This window comes from Oncorhynchus clarkii, chromosome 9 (genome assembly GCF_045791955.1).
Source record: "Oncorhynchus clarkii lewisi isolate Uvic-CL-2024 chromosome 9, UVic_Ocla_1.0, whole genome shotgun sequence".
Lineage (NCBI taxonomy): Eukaryota > Metazoa > Chordata > Actinopteri > Salmoniformes > Salmonidae > Oncorhynchus > Oncorhynchus clarkii.
In genome coordinates this window covers 75,101,873-75,122,326 of record NC_092155.1, presented here as the reverse complement: position 1 = coordinate 75,122,326, position 20,454 = coordinate 75,101,873, and the positions used below count along the sequence as shown (strand labels likewise).

The following is a 20,454-nucleotide window of genomic DNA, read 5'->3' as shown; positions in this document are numbered from 1 at the left end:
GAGGGGGAATAGGTTTTGTTGTGCCCTCTTCACGACTGTCTTGGTGTGTTTGGACCATGTTAGTTTGTTGGTGATGTGGACGCCAAGGAACTTGAATCTCTCAACCTGCTTCACTGCAGCCCCGTCGATGAGAATGGGGGCGTTCACGGTCCTCTTTTTCCTGTAGTCCACAATCATCTCCTTTGTCTTGATCACGTTGAGGGAGAGGTTGTTGTCCATTGCTCATGTTTTTTGGTCCAAGCAAGTCTCTTCTTATTATTGGTGTCCTGTAGTCCTTTATTTTCAGCAATTCGACCATGAAGGCTTGATTCACGCAGTCTCCTCTGAACAGTTGATGTCTGTTACTTGAACTCTGTGAAGCATTTATTTGGGCTTCTATTTCTGAGGCTGGTAATTCTAATGAATGTATCCTCTGCAGCAGAGGTAACTCTGGGTCTTCCTTTCCTGTGGCGGTCCTCATGAGAGCCAGCTTCATCATAGAGCTTGATGGTTTTTGGACTGCACTCGAAGAAACTTTGAAAGTTCTTGAAATGTTCCATATTGACTGACGTTCATGTGAAAAAGTAATGATGGACTGTCGTTTCTCTGCTTATTTGAGCTGTTCTTGCCTTAATATGGACTTGATCTTTTACCAAATAGGGCTATCTTCTGTATACCACCCCTACCTTATCACAACACAATTAACAAACACATTAATTTGTGGCATTTCTTTCCTTAACTTTTAACAAGATACACCTGTTAATTGAAATGTACTCCAGGTGACTACCTCATTAAGCTGGTTGAGAGAATGCCAAGTATGTGCAAAGCTGTCAAGGTAAAGGGTGGCTACTTTGAAGAATCTCATAAAATATATTTTGATTTGTTTAACACCTTTTTTTTGGTTACTACATGATTCCATATGTGTTATTTCATAGTTTTGATGTCTTCACTTTTATTCTACAACGTAGGGGTGGGGAAAAAGTCCAAAATAAAGAAAATCCCTCGAATGAGTAGGTGTGTCCAAAACTTTAGACTGGTACTGTGTACATCTAACCACGCCTGTTGTCTCTATGGCAACCGTGTGCTCTGTGTTCTGACGTCCTTGTTGTATCTGTTCCAGACTCCACACGGTGCGTCTGATGCTGCTGGAGCGACTCCTACAGCACCTGCCCCAGCTGGACAGTGTAGGAGGAGTCCACGCTATCCCTTACATGCAGGTACTAGCCCGTTACTGTTGTGCATATATATATATATATATTATTTAAATTTTATTCCCCTTTAGTTGAATGTACTGATTGGGAGGCTTGAGTCGCAAATGGCACCCTGGTCTAAAGTAGTGCACTATATAGGGAATAGGGCTCTGGTCTAAAGTAGTGCACTATATAGGGAATAGGGCTCTGGTCTAAAGTAGTGCACTATACAGGGAATAGGGCTCTGGTCTAAAGTAGTGAACTATATAGGGAACAGGGCTCTGGTCTAAAGTAGTGCACTATATAGGGAACAGGATGCCTTTTGGGACCTACCCCCCAGTCTTTCAGGATATAGAGCATTCTGCTAAATGACTGAAATGTCAATGTAATGCAGGTGGTCCTGATGCTGACCTCTGACCTGGATGGAGAAGACGACAAGGACAAGGGAGCTCTGGACGACCTGTTGGCTCTACTCATCGCCGAGCTGGGCATGCACAAGAAGGTACCTACCGTGTGTGTGTGTGCGTGTGTGTGTGCGTGTGCGTGTGCGTGTGCGTGTGTGTGTGTGTGTGTGTGTGTGTGTAATGCCGTTGTATTGTTTCCCTGATTCCTCTCAAAGCACATTGGAGCTTTGAGAGGAAATGGGTTGACAAGGATGCAGAAGAAAGGAATTGACGGCGAGTAACGTTTTTTCAGACACAGCTAGGGCTGTGTCTGACTGTTCATTAACATAAACACGTTTAGCATCTCCTGGCTTCCACACAGCCTATAAGCCACTAATACAGACCTTTGGAACATCTACATTTTAAAAAAGTCTAAAAAATCCATGTAATATAGTCTACACCTTCACAATAAATCCATGTTAAAATAGTCTACCTACACCTTCACAATAAATCCATGTAATATAGTCTACCTACACCATCACAATAAATCCATGTAATATAGTCTACACCATCACAATAAATCCATGTAATATAGTCTACCTACACCTTCACAATAAATCCATGTAATATAGTCTACCTACACCATCACAATAAATCCATGTAATATAGTCTACACCTTCACAATAAATCCATGTAATATAGCCTACACCATCACAATAAATCCATGTAATATAGTCTACACCTTCACAATAAATCCATGTAATATAGTCTACACCATCACAATAAATCCATGTAATATAGCCTACACCATCACAATAAATCCATGTAATTTAGTCTACACCTTCACAATAAATCCATGTAATATAGTCTACCTACACCTTCACAATAAATCCATGTAATATAGCCTACACAATCACAATAAATCCATGTAATATAGTCTACCTACACCTTCACAATAAATCCATGTAATATAGCCTACACCTTCACAATAAATCCATGTAATATAGCCTACACCATCACAATAAATCCATGTAATATAGCCTACACCTTCACAATAAATCCATGTAATATAGTCTACATCTTCACAATAAATCCATGTAATATAGTCTACACCTTCACAATAAATCCATGTAATATAGTCTACCTACACCTTCACAATAAATCCATGTAATATAGCCTACACCATCACAATAAATCCATGTAATATAGCCTACACCTTCACAATAAATCCATGTAATATAGTCTACACCTTCACAATAAATCCATGTAATATAGTCTACACCTTCACAATAAATCCATGTAATATAGCCTACACCTTCACAATAAATCCATGTAATATAAGTCTACACCTTCACAATAAATCCATGTAATATAGTCTACACCTTCACAATAAATCCATGTAATATAGTCTACCTTCACAATAAATCCATGTAATATAGTCAACACCTTCACAATAAATCCATGTAATTTAGTCAACACCTTCACAATAAATCCATGTAATATAGTCTACCTACACCTTCACAATAAATCCATGTAATATAGTCTACCTACACCATCACAATAAATCCATGTAATATAGTCTACATCTTCACAATAAATCCATGTAATATAGTCTACACCTTCACAATAAATCCATGTAATATAGTCTACCTACACCTTCACAATAAATCCATGTAATATAGCCTACACCATCACAATAAATCCATGTAATATAGCCTACACCTTCACAATAAATCCATGTAATATAGTCTACACCTTCACAATAAATCCATGTAATATAGTCTACACCTTCACAATAAATCCATGTAATATAGCCTACACCTTCACAATAAATCCATGTAATATAAGTCTACACCTTCACAATAAATCCATGTAATATAGTCTACACCTTCACAATAAATCCATGTAATATAGTCTACCTTCACAATAAATCCATGTAATATAGTCAACACCTTCACAATAAATCCATGTAATTTAGTCAACACCTTCACAATAAATCCATGTAATATAGTCTACCTACACCTTCACAATAAATCCATGTAATATAGTCTACCTACACCATCACAATAAATCCATGTAATATAGTCTACACCATCACAATAAATCCATGTAATATAGTCTACACCATCACAATAAATCCATGTAATATAGCCTACACCTTCACAATAAATCCATGTAATTTAGTCAACACCTTCACAATAAATCCATGTAATTTAGTCTACCTACACCTTCACAATAAATCCATGTAATATAGTCTACCTACACCATCACAATAAATCCATGTAATATAGCCTACACCTTCACAATAAATCCATGTAATATAGTCTACCTACACCTTCACAATAAATCCATGTAATATAGTCTACCTACACCTTCACAATAAATCCATGTAATATAGCCTACACCATCACAATAAATCCATGTAATTTAGTCTACACCTTCACAATAAATCCATGCAATATAGTCTACCTACACCATCACAATAAATCCATGTAAAATAGTCTACACCTTCACAATAAATCCATGTAATATAGCCTACACCATCACAATAAAGCCATGTAATTTAGTCTACACCTTCACAATAAATCCATGTAATATAGTCTACCTACACCATCACAATAAATCCATGTAATATAGTCTACACCATCACAATAAATCCATGTAATATAGTCTACACCATCACAATAAATCCATGTAATATAGTCTACACCTTCACAATAAATCCATGTAATATAGTCTACCTACACCTTCACAATAAATCCATGTAATATAGTCTACCTACACCTTCACAATAAATCCATGTAATATAGTCTACCTACACCTTCACAATAAATCCATGTAATATAGCCTACACCATCACAATAAATCCATGTAATATAGTCTACACCTTCACAATAAATCCATGTAATAGTCTACACCTTCACAATAAATCCATGTAATATAGTCTACACCTTCACAATAAATCCATGTAATATAGTCTACCTACACCATCACAATAAATCCATGTAATATAGTCTACACCTTCACAATAAATCCATGTAATATAGTCTACCTACACCATCACAATAAATCCATGTAATATAGTCTACCTACACCTTCACAATAAATCCATGTAATATAGTCTACACCTTCACAATAAATCCATGTAATATAGTCTACCTACACCATCACAATAAATCCATGTAATTTAGTCTACCTACACCATCACAATAAATCCATGTAATATAGTCTACACCTACACCATCACAATAAATCCATGTAATATAGTCTACACCTTCACAATAAATCCATGTAATATAGTCTACCTACACCATCACAATAAATCCATGTAATTTAGTCTACCTACACCATCACAATAAATCCATGTAATTTAGTCTACACCATCCCAATAAATCCATGTAATATAGTCTACACCTTCACAATAAATCCATGTAATTTAGTCTACCTACACCTTCACAATAAATCCATGTAATATAGTCTACACCTTCACAATAAATCCATGTAATTTAGTCTACCTACACCATCACAATAAATCCATGTAATATAGTCTACACCATCACAATAAATCCATGTAATATAGTCTACACCTTCACAATAAATCCATGTAATAGTCTACCTACACCTTCACAATAAATCCATGTAATATAGTCAACACCTTCACAATAAATCCATGTAATATAGTCTACACCTTCACAATAAATCCATGTAATATAGCCTACACTTTCACAATAAATCCATGTAATATAGTCTACACCTTCACAATAAATCCATGTAATATAGTCTACACCTTCACAATAAATCCATGTAATATAGTCTACACCTTCACAATAAATCCATGTAATATAGTCTACCTACACCTTCACAATAAATCCATGTAATATAGTCTACACCTTCACAATAAATCCATGTAATTTAGTCAACACCTTCACAATAAATCCATGTAATATAGTCAACACCTTCACAATAAATCCATGTAATATAGTCTATACCTTCACAATAAATCCATGTAATATAGTCTACACCTTCACAATAAATCCATGTAATATAGTCTACACCTTCACAATACATCCATGTAATATAGTCTACACCTTCACAATAAATCCATGTAATATAGTCTATACCTTCACAATAAATCCATGTAATATAGTCTACACCTTCACAATAAATCTATGTAATATAGTCTATACCTTCACAATAAATCCATTTAATAATATAGCCTACACCTTCACAATAAATCCATTTAATAATATAGCCTACACCTTCACAATAAATCCATGTAATTTAGTCAACACCTTCACAATAAATCCATGTAATTTAGTCTACCTACACCATCACAATAAATCCATGTAATAAATTCTACACCTTCACAATAAATCCATGTAATATAGTCAACACCTTCACAATAAATCCATGTAATATAGTCAACACCTTCACAATAAATCCATGTAATATAGTCTACACCTTCACAATAAATCCATGTAATATAGCCTACACTTTCACAATAAATCCATGTAATATAGTCTACACCTTCACAATAAATCCATGTAATATAGTCTACACCTTCACAATAAATCCATGTAATATAGTCTACACCTTCACAATAAATCCATGTAATATAGTCTACACCTTCACAATAAATCCATGTAACATAGTCTACCTACACCTTCACAATAAATCCATGTAATATAGTCAACACCTTCACAATAAATCCATGTAATATAGTCTATACCTTCACAATAAATCCATGTAATATAGTCTATACCTTCACAATAAATCCATGTAATATAGTCTATACCTTCACAATAAATCCATGTAATATAGTCAACACCTTCACAATAAATCCATGTAATTTAGTCAACACCTTCACAATAAATCCATGTAATATAGTCTATACCTTCACAATAAATCCATGTAATTTAGTCAACACCTTCACAATAAATCTATGTAATATAGTCTATACCTTCACAATAAATCCATTTAATAATATAGCCTACACCTTCACAATAAATCCATTTAATAATATAGCCTACACCTTCACAATAAATCCATGTAATTTAGTCAACACCTTCACAATAAATCCATGTAATTTAGTCAACACCATCACAATAAATCCATGTAATATAGTCTACACCTTCACAATAAATCCATGTAATATAGTCTACACCTTCACAATAAATCCATGTAATATAGTCTATACCTTCACAATAAATCCATTTAATAATATAGCCTACACCTTCACAATAAATCGATTTAATAATATAGCCTACACCTTCACAATAAATCCATGTAATTTAGTCAACACCTTCACAATAAATCCATGTAATTTAGTCAACACCATCACAATAAATCCATGTAATATAGTCTACACCTTCACAATAAATCAATGTAATATAGTCTACACCTTCACAATAAATCCATGTAATATAGTCTACACCTTCACAATAAATCCATGTAATTTAGTCAACACTTTCACAATAAATCCATGTAATTTAGTCAACACCTTCACAATAAATCCATGTAATTTAGTCAACACCTTCACAATAAATCTATGTAATATATTCTACACCTTCACAATAAATCCATGTAATATAGTCTAAACCTTCACACTAAATCCATTATTTATTTTAGACAGGTCTGAAGAAACAGGAAATGAAGACCATTTTGTCTAGAACAGAATAACTCCTTAAGTTAGGTCCTGATCCGGCTCGGCCATATGACTGTGGGCTTACAGTAGTTCATTAAGAATTCCGTGGCATTATTTTATAGTATGAAGAATACAATTGAACCAAGCTGAATAAAATAGAAAGGATATCTTCTCAGAACGATTTGAGGGAGTGTGAACATGCGGCTGTTCTGTGTTGAGCAGTTAACAAAGAAACAGGTCCTCCTATCGGCTTAATTTTAATGTATTTATACAACTTAAGTTCTACAAACGTTGGGCTTATTATATATTTCGATTTTTAATAAATTGTAAGGCGGCATGATGCGATTTAAAAAATATATATATATTTTAAATGTGCAGGCTGCACTCCATCAGTCTCTCATTCACAGTTTGACCAGCACTTGATAATATTCTCACCAGGCCTCGAATTTCCCCGTGACCAACCTAAAAAAACAAATCCATGCCTTGTGGTCGTTGTGCCCTTAGGCTGAATATTATAATTCCCTTCTTCTGGCTGCCAATCGCCATGCTCCGAAGCCCCTCTCATTCACATGGCTCTCTCGGTTATCTACATTTTTAGTAGCCAATTCCCGTCACGTGATTGGGTCCTTCTCACGGGCTACAAGTGAAGACGGACACATCTGGGACCCCTACTGCGTGCGTCCTTATCCAATTCTGAGGCGCATATTGAAGATATTGGAAGAACTGTCCACATTTACTTTTTGTCAGCCGACAAGATGACTAGTAGGCCTAACGAACAGCAAAAGCACTAGCCTATGTCAATTTACTATCTCCCCCCCATAGTACAAAGTTGACCTATTCTATTATAAAGGTGTAATTTTAATTGTGAAAATGTATCATCCCCAAACTTGAAACTCACGCGCAGCTTCTGTATGTATGTCAGTTAGGCTCAACACCCCTTGTAAAGCAGATTTATGTTCTTATATTTAAGAAGTTATTTGGCCACTTTAGTTGTGATACAAACCTGATCAAACCATAGGCTCGGCTACATGAGGTGTGCGACTTTCATTTGGAAACGTTGTTAGAAAATGCACACGCCTTACTGCACACAAGGGGGGCCATACATCATCCACAAAGGGCCATACGTCATTCACTGGGGGGCCATACATCATTCATGGGGGGGGGGGGGGCATACGTCATTCACTGGGGGGCCATACATCATTCACGGGGGGGGCCATACGTCATTCACAAGGGAGGGCCATACGTCATTCACAAGGGATTGGCTAATATTGTCACCCATCAGACTATTCTTGATTAAATCTTGTCTTCACATAGACTAAATAATGTGTTAATTTAGTTTGCATTTAAAATGGACCATTATAATGCACCTGTATCTAAACAGGGGCAGCGGGAAAAAAATACATGTCATCTATGCACTTAAATAGTGAATGGAGGATGCTTTTCCCCTGGTTTATGTTCATGGCAGCCAGGTAGGATATACTCCTGTTGTAAAGAAAAGCAATGTACTTGATATTAGGAAAGTTGAGAAATAAATACAGTTGGCCTAGCCAATAGAAAGCTAATGGGGATCCTCCTCTTTTTAACAGAGGCCATCACTCTTGTCTTCTCACGCAATTGCATAGCCTATAGAAAATGTTGCGCAACATGAGCTCCTGGGCTCTCATGAAAGTGTTTGATTTTCGGTTACATTTACATTGATGTCAGAGTGATTAGAGGGACAATAGATTGCTGAATACCAGGCAGTTAAAATGTTTGGTAGACTACTAATGACCATCAGCAGGATCAGAACGCTGTTTTGAAAAGCCTATTTACTGTGACTAAACGGTCACCTTTGACTGCGGTCATGACTTTGACCACCAGTGTGGCGGTAATACGGTCATCGTAACAGCCGTTAGAAACAGCCTTGGTGTGTGTGTCCCTTTGTCATTGTCCGTTCTCTCACCACCGTTTTTTTTGTTGTTGTTTTCTCCTCCAGGACGTGTCCAAGAAGAACGAGCGCAGCCCCATCAACGAGGTCCATCTGGTCATCATGAGACTGCTCTCTGTGTTCATGTCCAGAACCAAGTCTGGATCTAAGTCTTCCTCTGAGGTACGGGCTTTCTGCTCCTCCAATATTTACAAAAAAAAATAACATTTTTTCCCCCAAAGATTTTGTATATTGACCAGAAGAGAAAATTATATTCAGTCACTCATGGAGGACAATGAAGTAGATTCAGTGACTCAACCCACTCAATGCTTTTATTAAAGCTGCAATATAACCCAATTCACATAGAAATGTGAGTTTTATAGATCTGTCATTCTCGTTGAAAGCAAGTCTTAAGTGGTAGAGATCTGTGCTATTTCTATGCTTCCCTTCTTAAAGGAGCAATATGCAGAAATCGCTCCCCTATTTCCTGGTTGCTAAAATTCGAATAGTTCTCCTGATATCAGTTTGTGACACAAGCCAGTGTCGTCTAAAGAATCATTGTACCCATCTAAACCTGCTGTGAAATATATTTTCAATAACAAAAAAATATTGTGTTTTTTGAAGCTGGTGTACAAAACCGAAAGTAGAAGACGCAACAACGGATAGCATAGAATTAGCGCACTTAGAACACATCTACCGCTTCTTAGACTTGCTTTCAATGAGAATGACCGATTTTATAACACCCATTTCTATGTGAATTTGTTCGGGTCACCCCAAAAAAGTTACATATTGCAGATTTCATTTTTGATTTGGCATCTTTTTACTTTCGGTTTTGAACACCAACTTCTGATAATATATTTCACAGCGGGTTTTAGATGGTACAATGCTTCTCTACATTGCCTCTTTTGTCACATAAACTGAAATTAGGCGAACTATTCGAATTTTAGCAACCAGGAAATAGGGGAGCGATTTCTGCATATTGCTCCTTTAAGTGACACATTTCAGCATGATGCCGTCGTTAGGGTTTTACGGACAGAAAACTGAGGCTTTTCTACCTTTTTCAAAATGGCCTCCTATGGAATTTTATGTTGATCTGTTCTAAGTTTTCCCGATTTACATCTCCTTCTCCAGTCGTCCTCTCTGATCTCCAACGCCACGGCCACAGCCCTGCTCAGTCAGGGGGCGATAGACTACTGTCTCCACGTCCTCAAGTCTCTGCTGGAGTTCTGGAAGAGCCAGCAGGAAGAGGAGGAGTCTGTGGCAGCCTCCCAGCTCCTCAAACCTCACACCTCCTCCTCTCCTCCGGACATGAGCCCCTTCTTCCTGAGGCAGTACGTCAAGGTAAGAGGAAACCCCAACGCCGATTTCCAAAAACGTAATCTTGTTGAGTGCAGCCATGTTGAGTTTCAGCATGTTGAGTGGATCAGTTGGAGCATCACTGGTGCTGAATGGGTCATCTTGATCACATAATGAATAGATGTTTGGGATGCAAGGTGATTGGTAGACACTGTTTCTGTGTGTCTATTTACTTCATGTATGTTGTCTCCTGTCTCTCCTCTCGCTCTCTCCTGTCTCTCCTCTCGCTCTCTCCTGTCTCTCCTCTCGCTCTCTCCTCTCACTCTCTCCTGTCTCTCCTCTCGCTCTCTCCTGTCTCTCCTCTCGCTCTCTCCTGTCTCTCCTCTCGCTCTCTCCTGTCTCTCCTCTCGCTCTCTCCTGTCTCTCCTCTCGCTCTCTCCTGTCTCTCCTCTCGCTCTCTCCCGTCTCTCCTCTCGCTCTCTCCCGTCTCTCCTCTCGCTCTCTCCCGTCTCTCCTCTCGCTCTCTCCCGTCTCCTGTCTCTTAATCAGGGTCATGCTGCTGATGTGTTTGAGGCCTACTCCCAACTTCTGACTGAGATGGTTCTGAGATTACCTTATCAGATCAAGAAGATCGCTGACACCAACCCCCGCATCCCGCCTCCCGTCTTCGACCACTCCTGGTTCTACTTCCTGTCTGAGGTACATGATTCCCCACACTTTTTTTCCTCCTCTCTCTCAATCGCTCTCTGTCTCCTACTAGCTCGCTCACACACACACACACACACACACACACACACACTAACACCCCTTCTACCATCTATGGTTGCCTGTGCAGTACCTGATGATTCAGCAGACGCCCTTCGTGAGACGCCAGGTCAGGAAGCTGCTCCTGTTCATCTGTGGTTCTAAGGAGAAGTACCGTCAGCTCCGGGACCTGCACACGCTGGACTCTCACGTCCGCGGCATCAAGAAGCTCCTGGAAGAACAGGGCATCTTCCTCCGCGCCGGCGTCGTCACGGCAACCTCCGGCTCCGCCCTGCAGTACGACACGCTCATTAGTCTGGTGAGTGTCTACATCTCAGATCTTGTATTAATCCCCCAATACCTCAGTCTTACATCTTTAAAAAAAAATATATGTATATATTTTTGCGACTTTTTCTTGTACTTGAGTTTCTCTGTTTTTTGTCGACAGATGGAGCACCTGAAGGCCTGTGCTGAGATAGCCACCCAGAGGACCATCAACTGGCAGAAGTTCTGTATGAAGGATGACTGTAAGTTCAAGGCTCTTCATTCTTGCTCTTTTTTAGCCTTTCCCCCTCAGGTGGTAACCAGGGTAACCTTTAGACTTGTCAAGTGGTAACCCGGGTAGCCTTTAGACTTGTCAAGTGGTAACCAGGGTAACCTTCAGACTTGTCAAGTGGTAACCTTTAGACTTGTCAAGTGGTAACCCGGGTAGCCTTTAGACTTGTCAAGTGGTAACCAGGGTAGCCTTTAGACTTGTCAAGTGGTAACCAGGGTAACGTTTAGACTTGTCAAGTGGTAACCAGGGTAGCCTTTAGACTTGTCAAGTGGTAACCAGGGTAGCCTTTAGACTTGTCAAGTGGTAACCAGGGTAGCCTTTAGACTTGTCAAGTGGTAACCAGGGTAACGTTTAGACTTGTCAAGTGGTAACCAGGGTAGCCTTTATACTTGTCAAGTGGTAACCAGGGTAGCCTTTAGACTTGTCAAGTGGTAACCAGGGTAGCCTTTAGACTTGTCAAGTGGTAACCCGGGTAGCCTTTAGACTTGTCAAGTGGTAACCAGGGTAACCTTTAGACTTGTCAAGTGGTAACCAGGGTAGCCTTTAGACTTGTCAAGTGGTAACCAGGGTAACCTTCAGACTTGTCAAGTGGTAACCTTTAGACTTGTCAAGTGGTAACCCGGGTAGCCTTTAGACTTGTCAAGTGGTAACCAGGGTAGCCTTTAGACTTGTCAAGTGGTAACCAGGGTAGCCTTTAGACTTGTCAAGTGGTAACCCGGGTAACCTTTAGACTTGTCAAGTGGTAACCAGGGTAACCTTCAGACTTGTCAAGTGGTAACCTTTAGACTTGTCAAGTGGTAACCCGGGTAGCCTTTAGACTTGTCAAGTGGTAACCAGGGTAGCCTTTAGACTTGTCAAGTGGTAACCAGGGTAACCTTTAGACTTGTCAAGTGGTAACCAGGGTAACCTTTAGACTTGTCAAGTGGTAACCAGGGTAACCTTTAGACTTGTCAAGTGGTAACCAGGGTAGCCTTTAGACTTGTCAAGTGGTAACCAGGGTAGCCTTTAGACTTGTCAAGTGGTAACCAGGGTAACCTTTAGACTTGTCAAGTGGTAACCAGGGTAACCTTTAGACTTGTCAAGTGGTAACCAGGGTAACCTTTAGACTTGTCAAGTGGTAACCAGGGTAACCTTTATACTTGTCAAGTGGTAACCAGGGTAGCCTTTAGACTTGTCAAGTGGTAACCCGGGTAACCTTTAGACTCGTCAAGTGGTAACCAGGGTAACCTTTAGACTTGTCAAGTGGTAACCAGGGTAGCCTTTAGACTTGTCAAGTGGTAACCAGGGTAGCCTTTAGACTTGTCAAGTGGTAACCTTTAGACTCGTCAAGTGGTAACCCGGGTAACCTTCAGACTTGTCAAGTGGTAACCAGGGTAACCTTTAGACTTGTCAAGTGGTAACCAGGGTAACCTTTAGACTTGTCAAGTGGTAACCAGGGTAACCTTTAGACTTGTCAAGTGGTAACCAGGGTAACCTTTAGACTTGTCAAGTGGTAACCAGGGTAACCTTTAGACTTGTCAAGTGGTAACCAGGGTAGCCTTTAGACTTGTCAAGTGGTAACCCGGGTAACCTTTAGACTCGTCAAGTGGTAACCAGGGTAACCTTTAGACTTGTCAAGTGGTAACCAGGGTAGCCTTTAGACTTGTCAAGTGGTAACCCGGGTAGCCTTTAGACTTGTCAAGTGGTAACCCGGGTAGCCTTTAGACTTGTCAAGTGGTAACCCGGGTAGCCTTTAGACTTGTCAAGTGGTAACCCGGGTAGCCTTTAGACTTGTCAAGTGGTAACCAGGGTAGCCTTTAGACTTGTCAAGTGGTAACCTTTAGACTCGTCAAGTGGTAACCCGGGTAACCTTCAGACTTGTCAAGTGGTAACCAGGGTAACCTTTAGACTTGTCAAGTGGTAACCAGGGTAACCTTTATACTTGTCAAGTGGTAACCAGGGTAGCCTTTAGACTTGTCAAGTGGTAACCCGGGTAACCTTTAGACTCGTCAAGTGGTAACCAGGGTAACCTTTAGACTTGTCAAGTGGTAACCAGGGTAGCCTTTAGACTTGTCAAGTGGTAACCCGGGTAGCCTTTAGACTTGTCAAGTGGTAACCCGGGTAGCCTTTAGACTTGTCAAGTGGTAACCCGGGTAGCCTTTATGCCTCTCAATTGTGAATTTCTTGAAGTGTTACCCTGGATTAGTTAGTTTGTCTTTTTAACCCTCTCTCCCCCACTCCCCTCTCCCTCCCCCACTCCCCTCTCCCTCCCCCACTCCCCTCTCCCTCCCCCTCTCCCTCCCCCACTCCCCTCTCCCTCCCCCTCTCCCCTCTCTCCCCCACTCCCCTCTCTCCCCCACTCCCCTCTCTCCCCCACTCCCCTCTCTCCCCCACTCCCCTCTCTCCCCCACTCCCCTCTCCCTCCCCCACTCCCCTCTCTCCCCCACTCCCCTCTCCCTCCCCCACTCCCCTCTCCCTCCCCCACTCCCCTCTCTCCCCCCTTCCCCTCTCTCCCCCCCTTCCCCTCTCTCCTCCCCCTCTCCCCTCTCTCCTCCTCCCCTCTCCCCTCTCTCCCCCCCTTCCCCTCTCTCCTCCCCCTCTCCCCTCTCTCCTCCTCCCCTCTCCCCTCTCTCCTCCCTCTCTCCTCCCCCCCTCCCCTCTCTCCTCCCCCTCTCCCCTCTCTCTCCAGCCATACTGTACTTCCTACTACAGGTCAGCTTCCTGGTAGATGAGGGAGTGTCTCCGGTGCTCCTCCAGCTGCTATCCTGTGCTCTGTGTGGCAGCAAGGTCCTGGCTTCCTCCTCCTCTTCCTCTGGAGGAGGGTCTGGGGGCACTGGGACTCAGTCCTCTCAGAGCAAGTCCTCAAGCAAGAAGAGCAAAAAGGAGGACAAGGAGAAAGACAAAGAAGGTGAGGGAGAGAGACACGAGAGTTCATCATGTTATAACCTTACTTACTTAAATTATTATGGCTGTATATCGTCGGAAATACGTTGATTGTTTTAAAGTCTTTCGATCGTTAGAAAATGATTGAGTTAAAAATGTTTTTTATCCTTGAAAACCTTTCATTGGTTGTAAGTTTGAGAAACAGACTTGGTACTGTAGTCTGAAGTGTTTGTGTTTTAAGGAAGACTTACTACTGTCATCTGAAGTGTGTGTGTGTGTGCGTGCGCTCCAAGCAAGTCTTCCTCTAAAATGTTTTCTTCTTCTCCAGGTGACGGTGTGGGTAGCCAGGAGGACCAGCTGTGTACTGCTCTGGTCTCTCAGCTCAACAAGTTTGCCGACAAAGAGACTCTCATCCAGTTCCTCCGCTGCTTCCTGCTCGAGTCCAACTCCTCCGCCGTGCGCTGGCAAGCCCACTGTCTGGCACTGCATATCTACAGGTACGTACTCACACTACTTTAAGGTACAGTAGTACACACTAGTGGCAAGCCCACTGTCTGGCACTGCATATCTACAGGTATGTACTCACACTACATTAAGGTACAGTAGTACACACTAGTGGCAAGCCCACTGTCTGGCACTGCATATCTACAGGTATGTACTCACACTACATTAAGGTACAGTAGTACACACTAGTGGCAAGCCCACTGTCTGGCACTGCATATCTACAGGTACGTACTCACACTACATTAAGGTACAGTAGTACACACTAGTGGCAAGCCCACTGTCTGGCACTGCATATCTACAGGTATGTACTCACACTAGTTTAAGGTACAGTAGTACACACTAGTGGCAAGCCCACTGTCTGGCACTGCATATCTACAGGTATGTACTCACACTACTTTAAGGTGCAGTAGTACACACTAGTGGCAAGCCCACTGTCTGGCACTGCATATCTACAGGTACGTACTCACACTACTTTAAGGTACAGTAGTACACACTAGTGGCAAGCCCACTGTCTGGCACTGCATATCTACAGGTATGTACTCACACTACTTTAAGGTACAGTAGTACACACTAGTGGCAAGCCCACTGTCTGGCACTGCATATCTACAGGTATGTACTCACACTACTTTAAGGTACAGTAGTACACACTAGTGGCAAGCCCACTGTCTGGCACTGCATATCTACAGGTACGTACTCACACTACTTTAAGGTACAGTAGTACACACTAGTGGCAAGCCCACTGTCTGGCACTGCATATCTACAGGTATGTACTCACACTACATTAAGGTACAGTAGTACACACTAGTGGCAAGCCCACTGTCTGGCACTGCATATCTACAGGTACGTACTCACACTACTTTAAGGTACAGTAGTACACACTAGTGGCAAGCCCACTGTCTGGCACTGCATATCTACAGGTATGTACTCACACTACATTAAGGTACAGTAGTACACACTAGTGGCAAGCCCACTGTCTGGCACTGCATATCTACAGGTATGTACTCACACTACATTAAGGTACAGTAGTACACACTAGTGGCAAGCCCACTGTCTGGCACTGCATATCTACAGGTATGTACTCACACTACATTAAGGTACAGTAGTACACACTAGTGGCAAGCCCACTGTCTGGCACTGCATATCTACAGGTATGTACTCGCACTACTTTAAGGTACAGTAGTACACACTAGTGCGATTAACCACCATTTTGTATTATAATTTTGGGGGGGTTGTTATAAACAACTAATTGTCAGTTCGATAACTTGAATTCCATTTAGTTTGGTTTACTTTGTGAAGCCAACTCGCCGTTTCTGGAGAGAGAAAATAAACTGAACTATGCGGGACGCTGGGCTGAAGGGAGTTGTAGTTTTCATTAAGCAAATATTTAACCTAGTTCAGTGCATAAATTTGGTAATTAACTGCAATGACCATAATCCATTGCACCAGTTTTTTGTTTTTTTTAAAATCTCAGGCAGAGATGGATAGACTTTTACGCCTGCTAAGTTAGGTTAGATGCACGCAGTGCTAGCTGTGCCACCAGAGACTCTGGGTTCGCGCCCAGGCTCTGTCGCAACAGGCCGCGACCGGGAGGTCCGTGGGGCGACACACAATTGGCCTAGCGTCGTCCGGGTTAGGGAGGGTTTGGCCGGCAGGGATGTCCTTGTCTCATCGCGCACCAGCGACTCCTGTGGCGGGCCGGGCGCAGTGCGCGCTAACCAAGGTCGCCAGGTGCACGGTGACACATTGGTGCGGCTGGCTTCCGGGTTGGATGCGCACTGTGTTAAGAAGCAGTGTGGCTTGGTTGGGTTGTGTATCGGAGGCTCTCGACCTTCGTCTCTCCCGAGCCCGTACGGGAGTTGTAGCGATGAGACAAGATAGGAACTACTAATAATTGGATACTGCGAAAATTGGGGAGAAAAAGGGGTAAAATAAAAAATTAAATATTTAGTCAGACAGCTGTGCAGCTAGCCTAGCTAAATAGGATGGTTAAAGACCGAGCAGTATGAGGAGGACAGAGATAACGCTGGCTGCTAAATGTGAAGATGTTGACTGTAAGAAATGAAAACCAATAAAGACATCGGATACAAACTAAGTCCTATACACAACTTAAATAGTGGTGTAATTCTTCTTCTATTGAAGAAGAGACTATAGAATATTTTAAATGTTTTGGCAATTCAATGTTCACTATTTTGGGCTGTGGAATCTCCATTAAAAGGGGGGAGTATTCTACATGTTTAAATAATCAAAACATATATATATATATTTTTATATAATCGAACTGAAACCAAACCGACCTAGAAAAGCACTTGGCACTAGTACACACACACACACACACACACACACACATTAGCCTCGTAAAAGGTATCTGTTGTAACAGTTATAAATGTGCAGGCTCTTCGTCATTCTAGACAATGCCTGAACCTAGAGAGCTGCCTACACACAATGGTTCTCTGCCAGTTTCTTGGAAGTATGTTTGTCATGCTTTGCTGGTCAGAAAAGACTGTTTGCAGGACTACAATATCTTTCAACATCTACAAATTGTCAATACTTAACCTCAAAGCTAAAAACATATTTATTTCTCTCTGTAGAAACTCCAGTAAGTCTCAACAGGAGCTGCTGTTGGACCTGACCTGGGCCATCTGGCCAGAGCTGCCTGCCTACGGACGCAAGGCCGCTCAGTTTGTAGACCTGCTCGGCTACTTTTCCCTGAAGACCCCGCAGACCGAGAAGAAGTTGAAGGAGTATTCCCAGAAAGCTGTGGAAATCCTGAGGACCCAGAACCACATTCTGACCACCCACCCCAACTCTAACATCTACAGGTACGGCTAAGTACAGACCGAAACTATCCATCATCATTAGCCTGGTGTCGCTGTCGCCTCCAGTCACCTTACTCGTGGAGATTGCCGCTGCACTATATATAACTATAGGTTTCCCTTGCAAAATAGGTTTTTATCTCAAGACTAACCTGTTTTTTAAAATAATGGTTCAATTAAATATATCAAATTAGCTTCCACAGCTGTGTGCCTCTTTGTTTTGTTTCTTACTGAAATATGTCTCTCGTCTGTCTGTGTTGTAGTACTCTGTCAGGTCTGATTTAAATACTAACCCTGTCTGTCTGTGTTGTAGTACTCTGTCAGGTCTGATTTAAATACTAACCCTGTCTGTCTGTCTGTGTTGCAGTACTCTGTCAGGTCTGATTTAAATACTAACCCTGTCTGTCTGTGTTGCAGTACTCTGTCAGGTCTGATTTAAATACTAACCCTGTCTGTCTGTGTTGTAGTACTCTGTCAGGTCTGTTTTAAATACTAACCATGTCTCTCGTCTGTCTGTGTTGCAGTACTCTGTCAGGTCTGATTTAAATACTAACCCTGTCTGTCTGTGTTGTAGTACTCTGTCAGGTCTGATTTAAATACTAACCCTGTCTGTCTGTGTTGTAGTACTCTGTCAGGTCTGATTTAAATACTAACCCTGTCTGTCTGTGTTGTAGTACTCTGTCAGGTCTGTTTTAAATACTAACCATGTCTCTCGTCTGTCTGTGTTGCAGTACTCTGTCAGGTCTGATTTAAATACTAACCCTGTCTGTCTGTGTTGTAGTACTCTGTCAGGTCTGATTTAAATACTAACCCTGTCTGTCTGTGTTGTAGTACTCTGTCAGGTCTGATTTAAATACTAACCCTGTCTGTCTGTCTGTGTTGCAGTACTCTGTCAGGTCTGATTTAAATACTAACCCTGTCTGTCTGTGTTGTAGTACTCTGTCAGGTCTGATTTAAATACTAACCCTGTCTGTCTGTGTTGTAGTACTCTGTCAGGTCTGTTTTAAATACTAACCATGTCTCTCTGTCTGTCTGTGTTGCAGTACTCTGTCAGGTCTGATTTAAATACTAACCATGTCTGTCTGTGTTGTAGTACTCTGTCAGGTCTGATTTAAATACTAACCCTGTCTGTCTGTCTGTGTTGCAGTACTCTGTCAGGTCTGATTTAAATACTAACCCTGTCTGTCTGTCTGTGTTGCAGTACTCTGTCAGGTCTGAGTTAAATACTAACCCTGTCTGTCTGTCTGTGTTGTAGTACTCTGTCAGGTCTGATTTAAATACTAACCCTGTCTGTCTGTGTTGTAGTACTCTGTCAGGTCTGAGTTAAATACTAACCATGTCTGTCTGTCTGTGTTGCAGTACTCTGTCAGGTCTGAGTTAAATACTAACCATGTCTGTCTGTCTGTGTTGCAGTACTCTGTCAGGTCTGTTTTAAATACTAACCCTGTCTGTCTGTGTTGCAGTACTCTCTCAGTTCTGAGTTAAATACTAACCATGTCTGTCTGTGTTGCAGTACTCTGTCAGGTCTGTTTTAAATACTAACCCTGTCTGTCTGTCTGTGTTGCAGTACTCTGTCAGGTCTGAGTTAAATACTAACCCTGTCTGTCTGTCTGTGTTGCAGTACTCTGTCAGGTCTGTTTTAAATACTAACCCTGTCTGTCTGTCTGTGTTGCAGTACTCTGTCAGGTCTGAGTTAAATACTAACCCTGTCTGTCTGTCTGTGTTGCAGTACTCTGTCAGGTCTGAGTTAAATACTAACCCTGTCTGTCTGTCTGTGTTGCAGTACTCTGTCAGGTCTGAGTTAAATACTAACCCTGTCTGTCTGTCTGTGTTGCAGTACTCTGTCAGGTCTGATTTAAATACTAACCATGTCTGTCTGTGTTGCAGTACTCTGTCAGGTCTGAGTTAAATACTAACCCTGTCTGTCTGTCTGTGTTGCAGTACTCTGTCAGGTCTGATTTAAATACTAACCATGTCTGTCTGTGTTGCAGTACTCTGTCAGGTCTGATTTAAATACTAACCATGTCTGTCTGTGTTGCAGTACTCTGTCAGGTCTGAGTTAAATACTAACCATGTCTGTCTGTCTGTGTTGCAGTACTCTGTCAGGTCTGATTTAAATACTAACCCTGTCTGTCTGTCTGTGTTGCAGTACTCTGTCAGGTCTGAGTTAAATACTAACCATGTCTGTCTGTGTTGCAGTACTCTGTCAGGTCTGGTGGAGTTTGATGGTTTCTACCTGGAGAGTGATCCCTGTCTGGTGTGCAACAACCCTGAAGTGCCCTTCTCTGTAAGTAGTGTCTAACGTTGCTTCCCAATTCTCCACACTTCCCACAAAGTGTGCACTTGTGCAGTTCCCCCTTTATGGATATAGGAAGAATGGTCTGGTGTAAGTAATGTTTGGGGGGGGGTTTAACTCCCTACGGGCCATGGTAGCACCAATCCATTACTATTAAATGCATGAGAGGGGGGATCAAACACACACTTCTTGCTGAAGCGTATTGAATCGAATCTGTGTTAATTTTCATTGACAGGGAAGGCTTTCCCATTTTCTATGTATCCAATACTCATTCTGTCTTC

At 41.5% G+C, this 20,454-nt stretch overlaps 1 protein-coding gene across 12 annotated transcripts in view; it reads left to right on the top strand.

The window, feature by feature from the left end:
- Nucleotides 1-20,454, top strand: part of LOC139416948 (ubiquitin protein ligase E3 component n-recognin 4) — a 147,288-nt gene that overhangs the window by 97,553 nt on the left and 29,281 nt on the right. For all 12 annotated transcript variants that reach the window (XM_071166148.1, XM_071166146.1, XM_071166141.1 and 9 more), the window contains 11 exons: nt 1,100-1,196; nt 1,564-1,671; nt 9,172-9,285; nt 10,234-10,443; nt 10,948-11,097; nt 11,234-11,461; nt 11,591-11,669; nt 14,367-14,585; nt 14,889-15,057; nt 17,653-17,883; nt 20,077-20,164. In XM_071166148.1, coding sequence (XP_071022249.1) covers nt 1,100-1,196; nt 1,564-1,671; nt 9,172-9,285; nt 10,234-10,443; nt 10,948-11,097; nt 11,234-11,461; nt 11,591-11,669; nt 14,367-14,585; nt 14,889-15,057; nt 17,653-17,883; nt 20,077-20,164 — 1,693 coding nt within the window. The remainder of the gene's footprint in view (nt 1-1,099; nt 1,197-1,563; nt 1,672-9,171; nt 9,286-10,233; nt 10,444-10,947; nt 11,098-11,233; nt 11,462-11,590; nt 11,670-14,366; nt 14,586-14,888; nt 15,058-17,652; nt 17,884-20,076; nt 20,165-20,454) is intronic.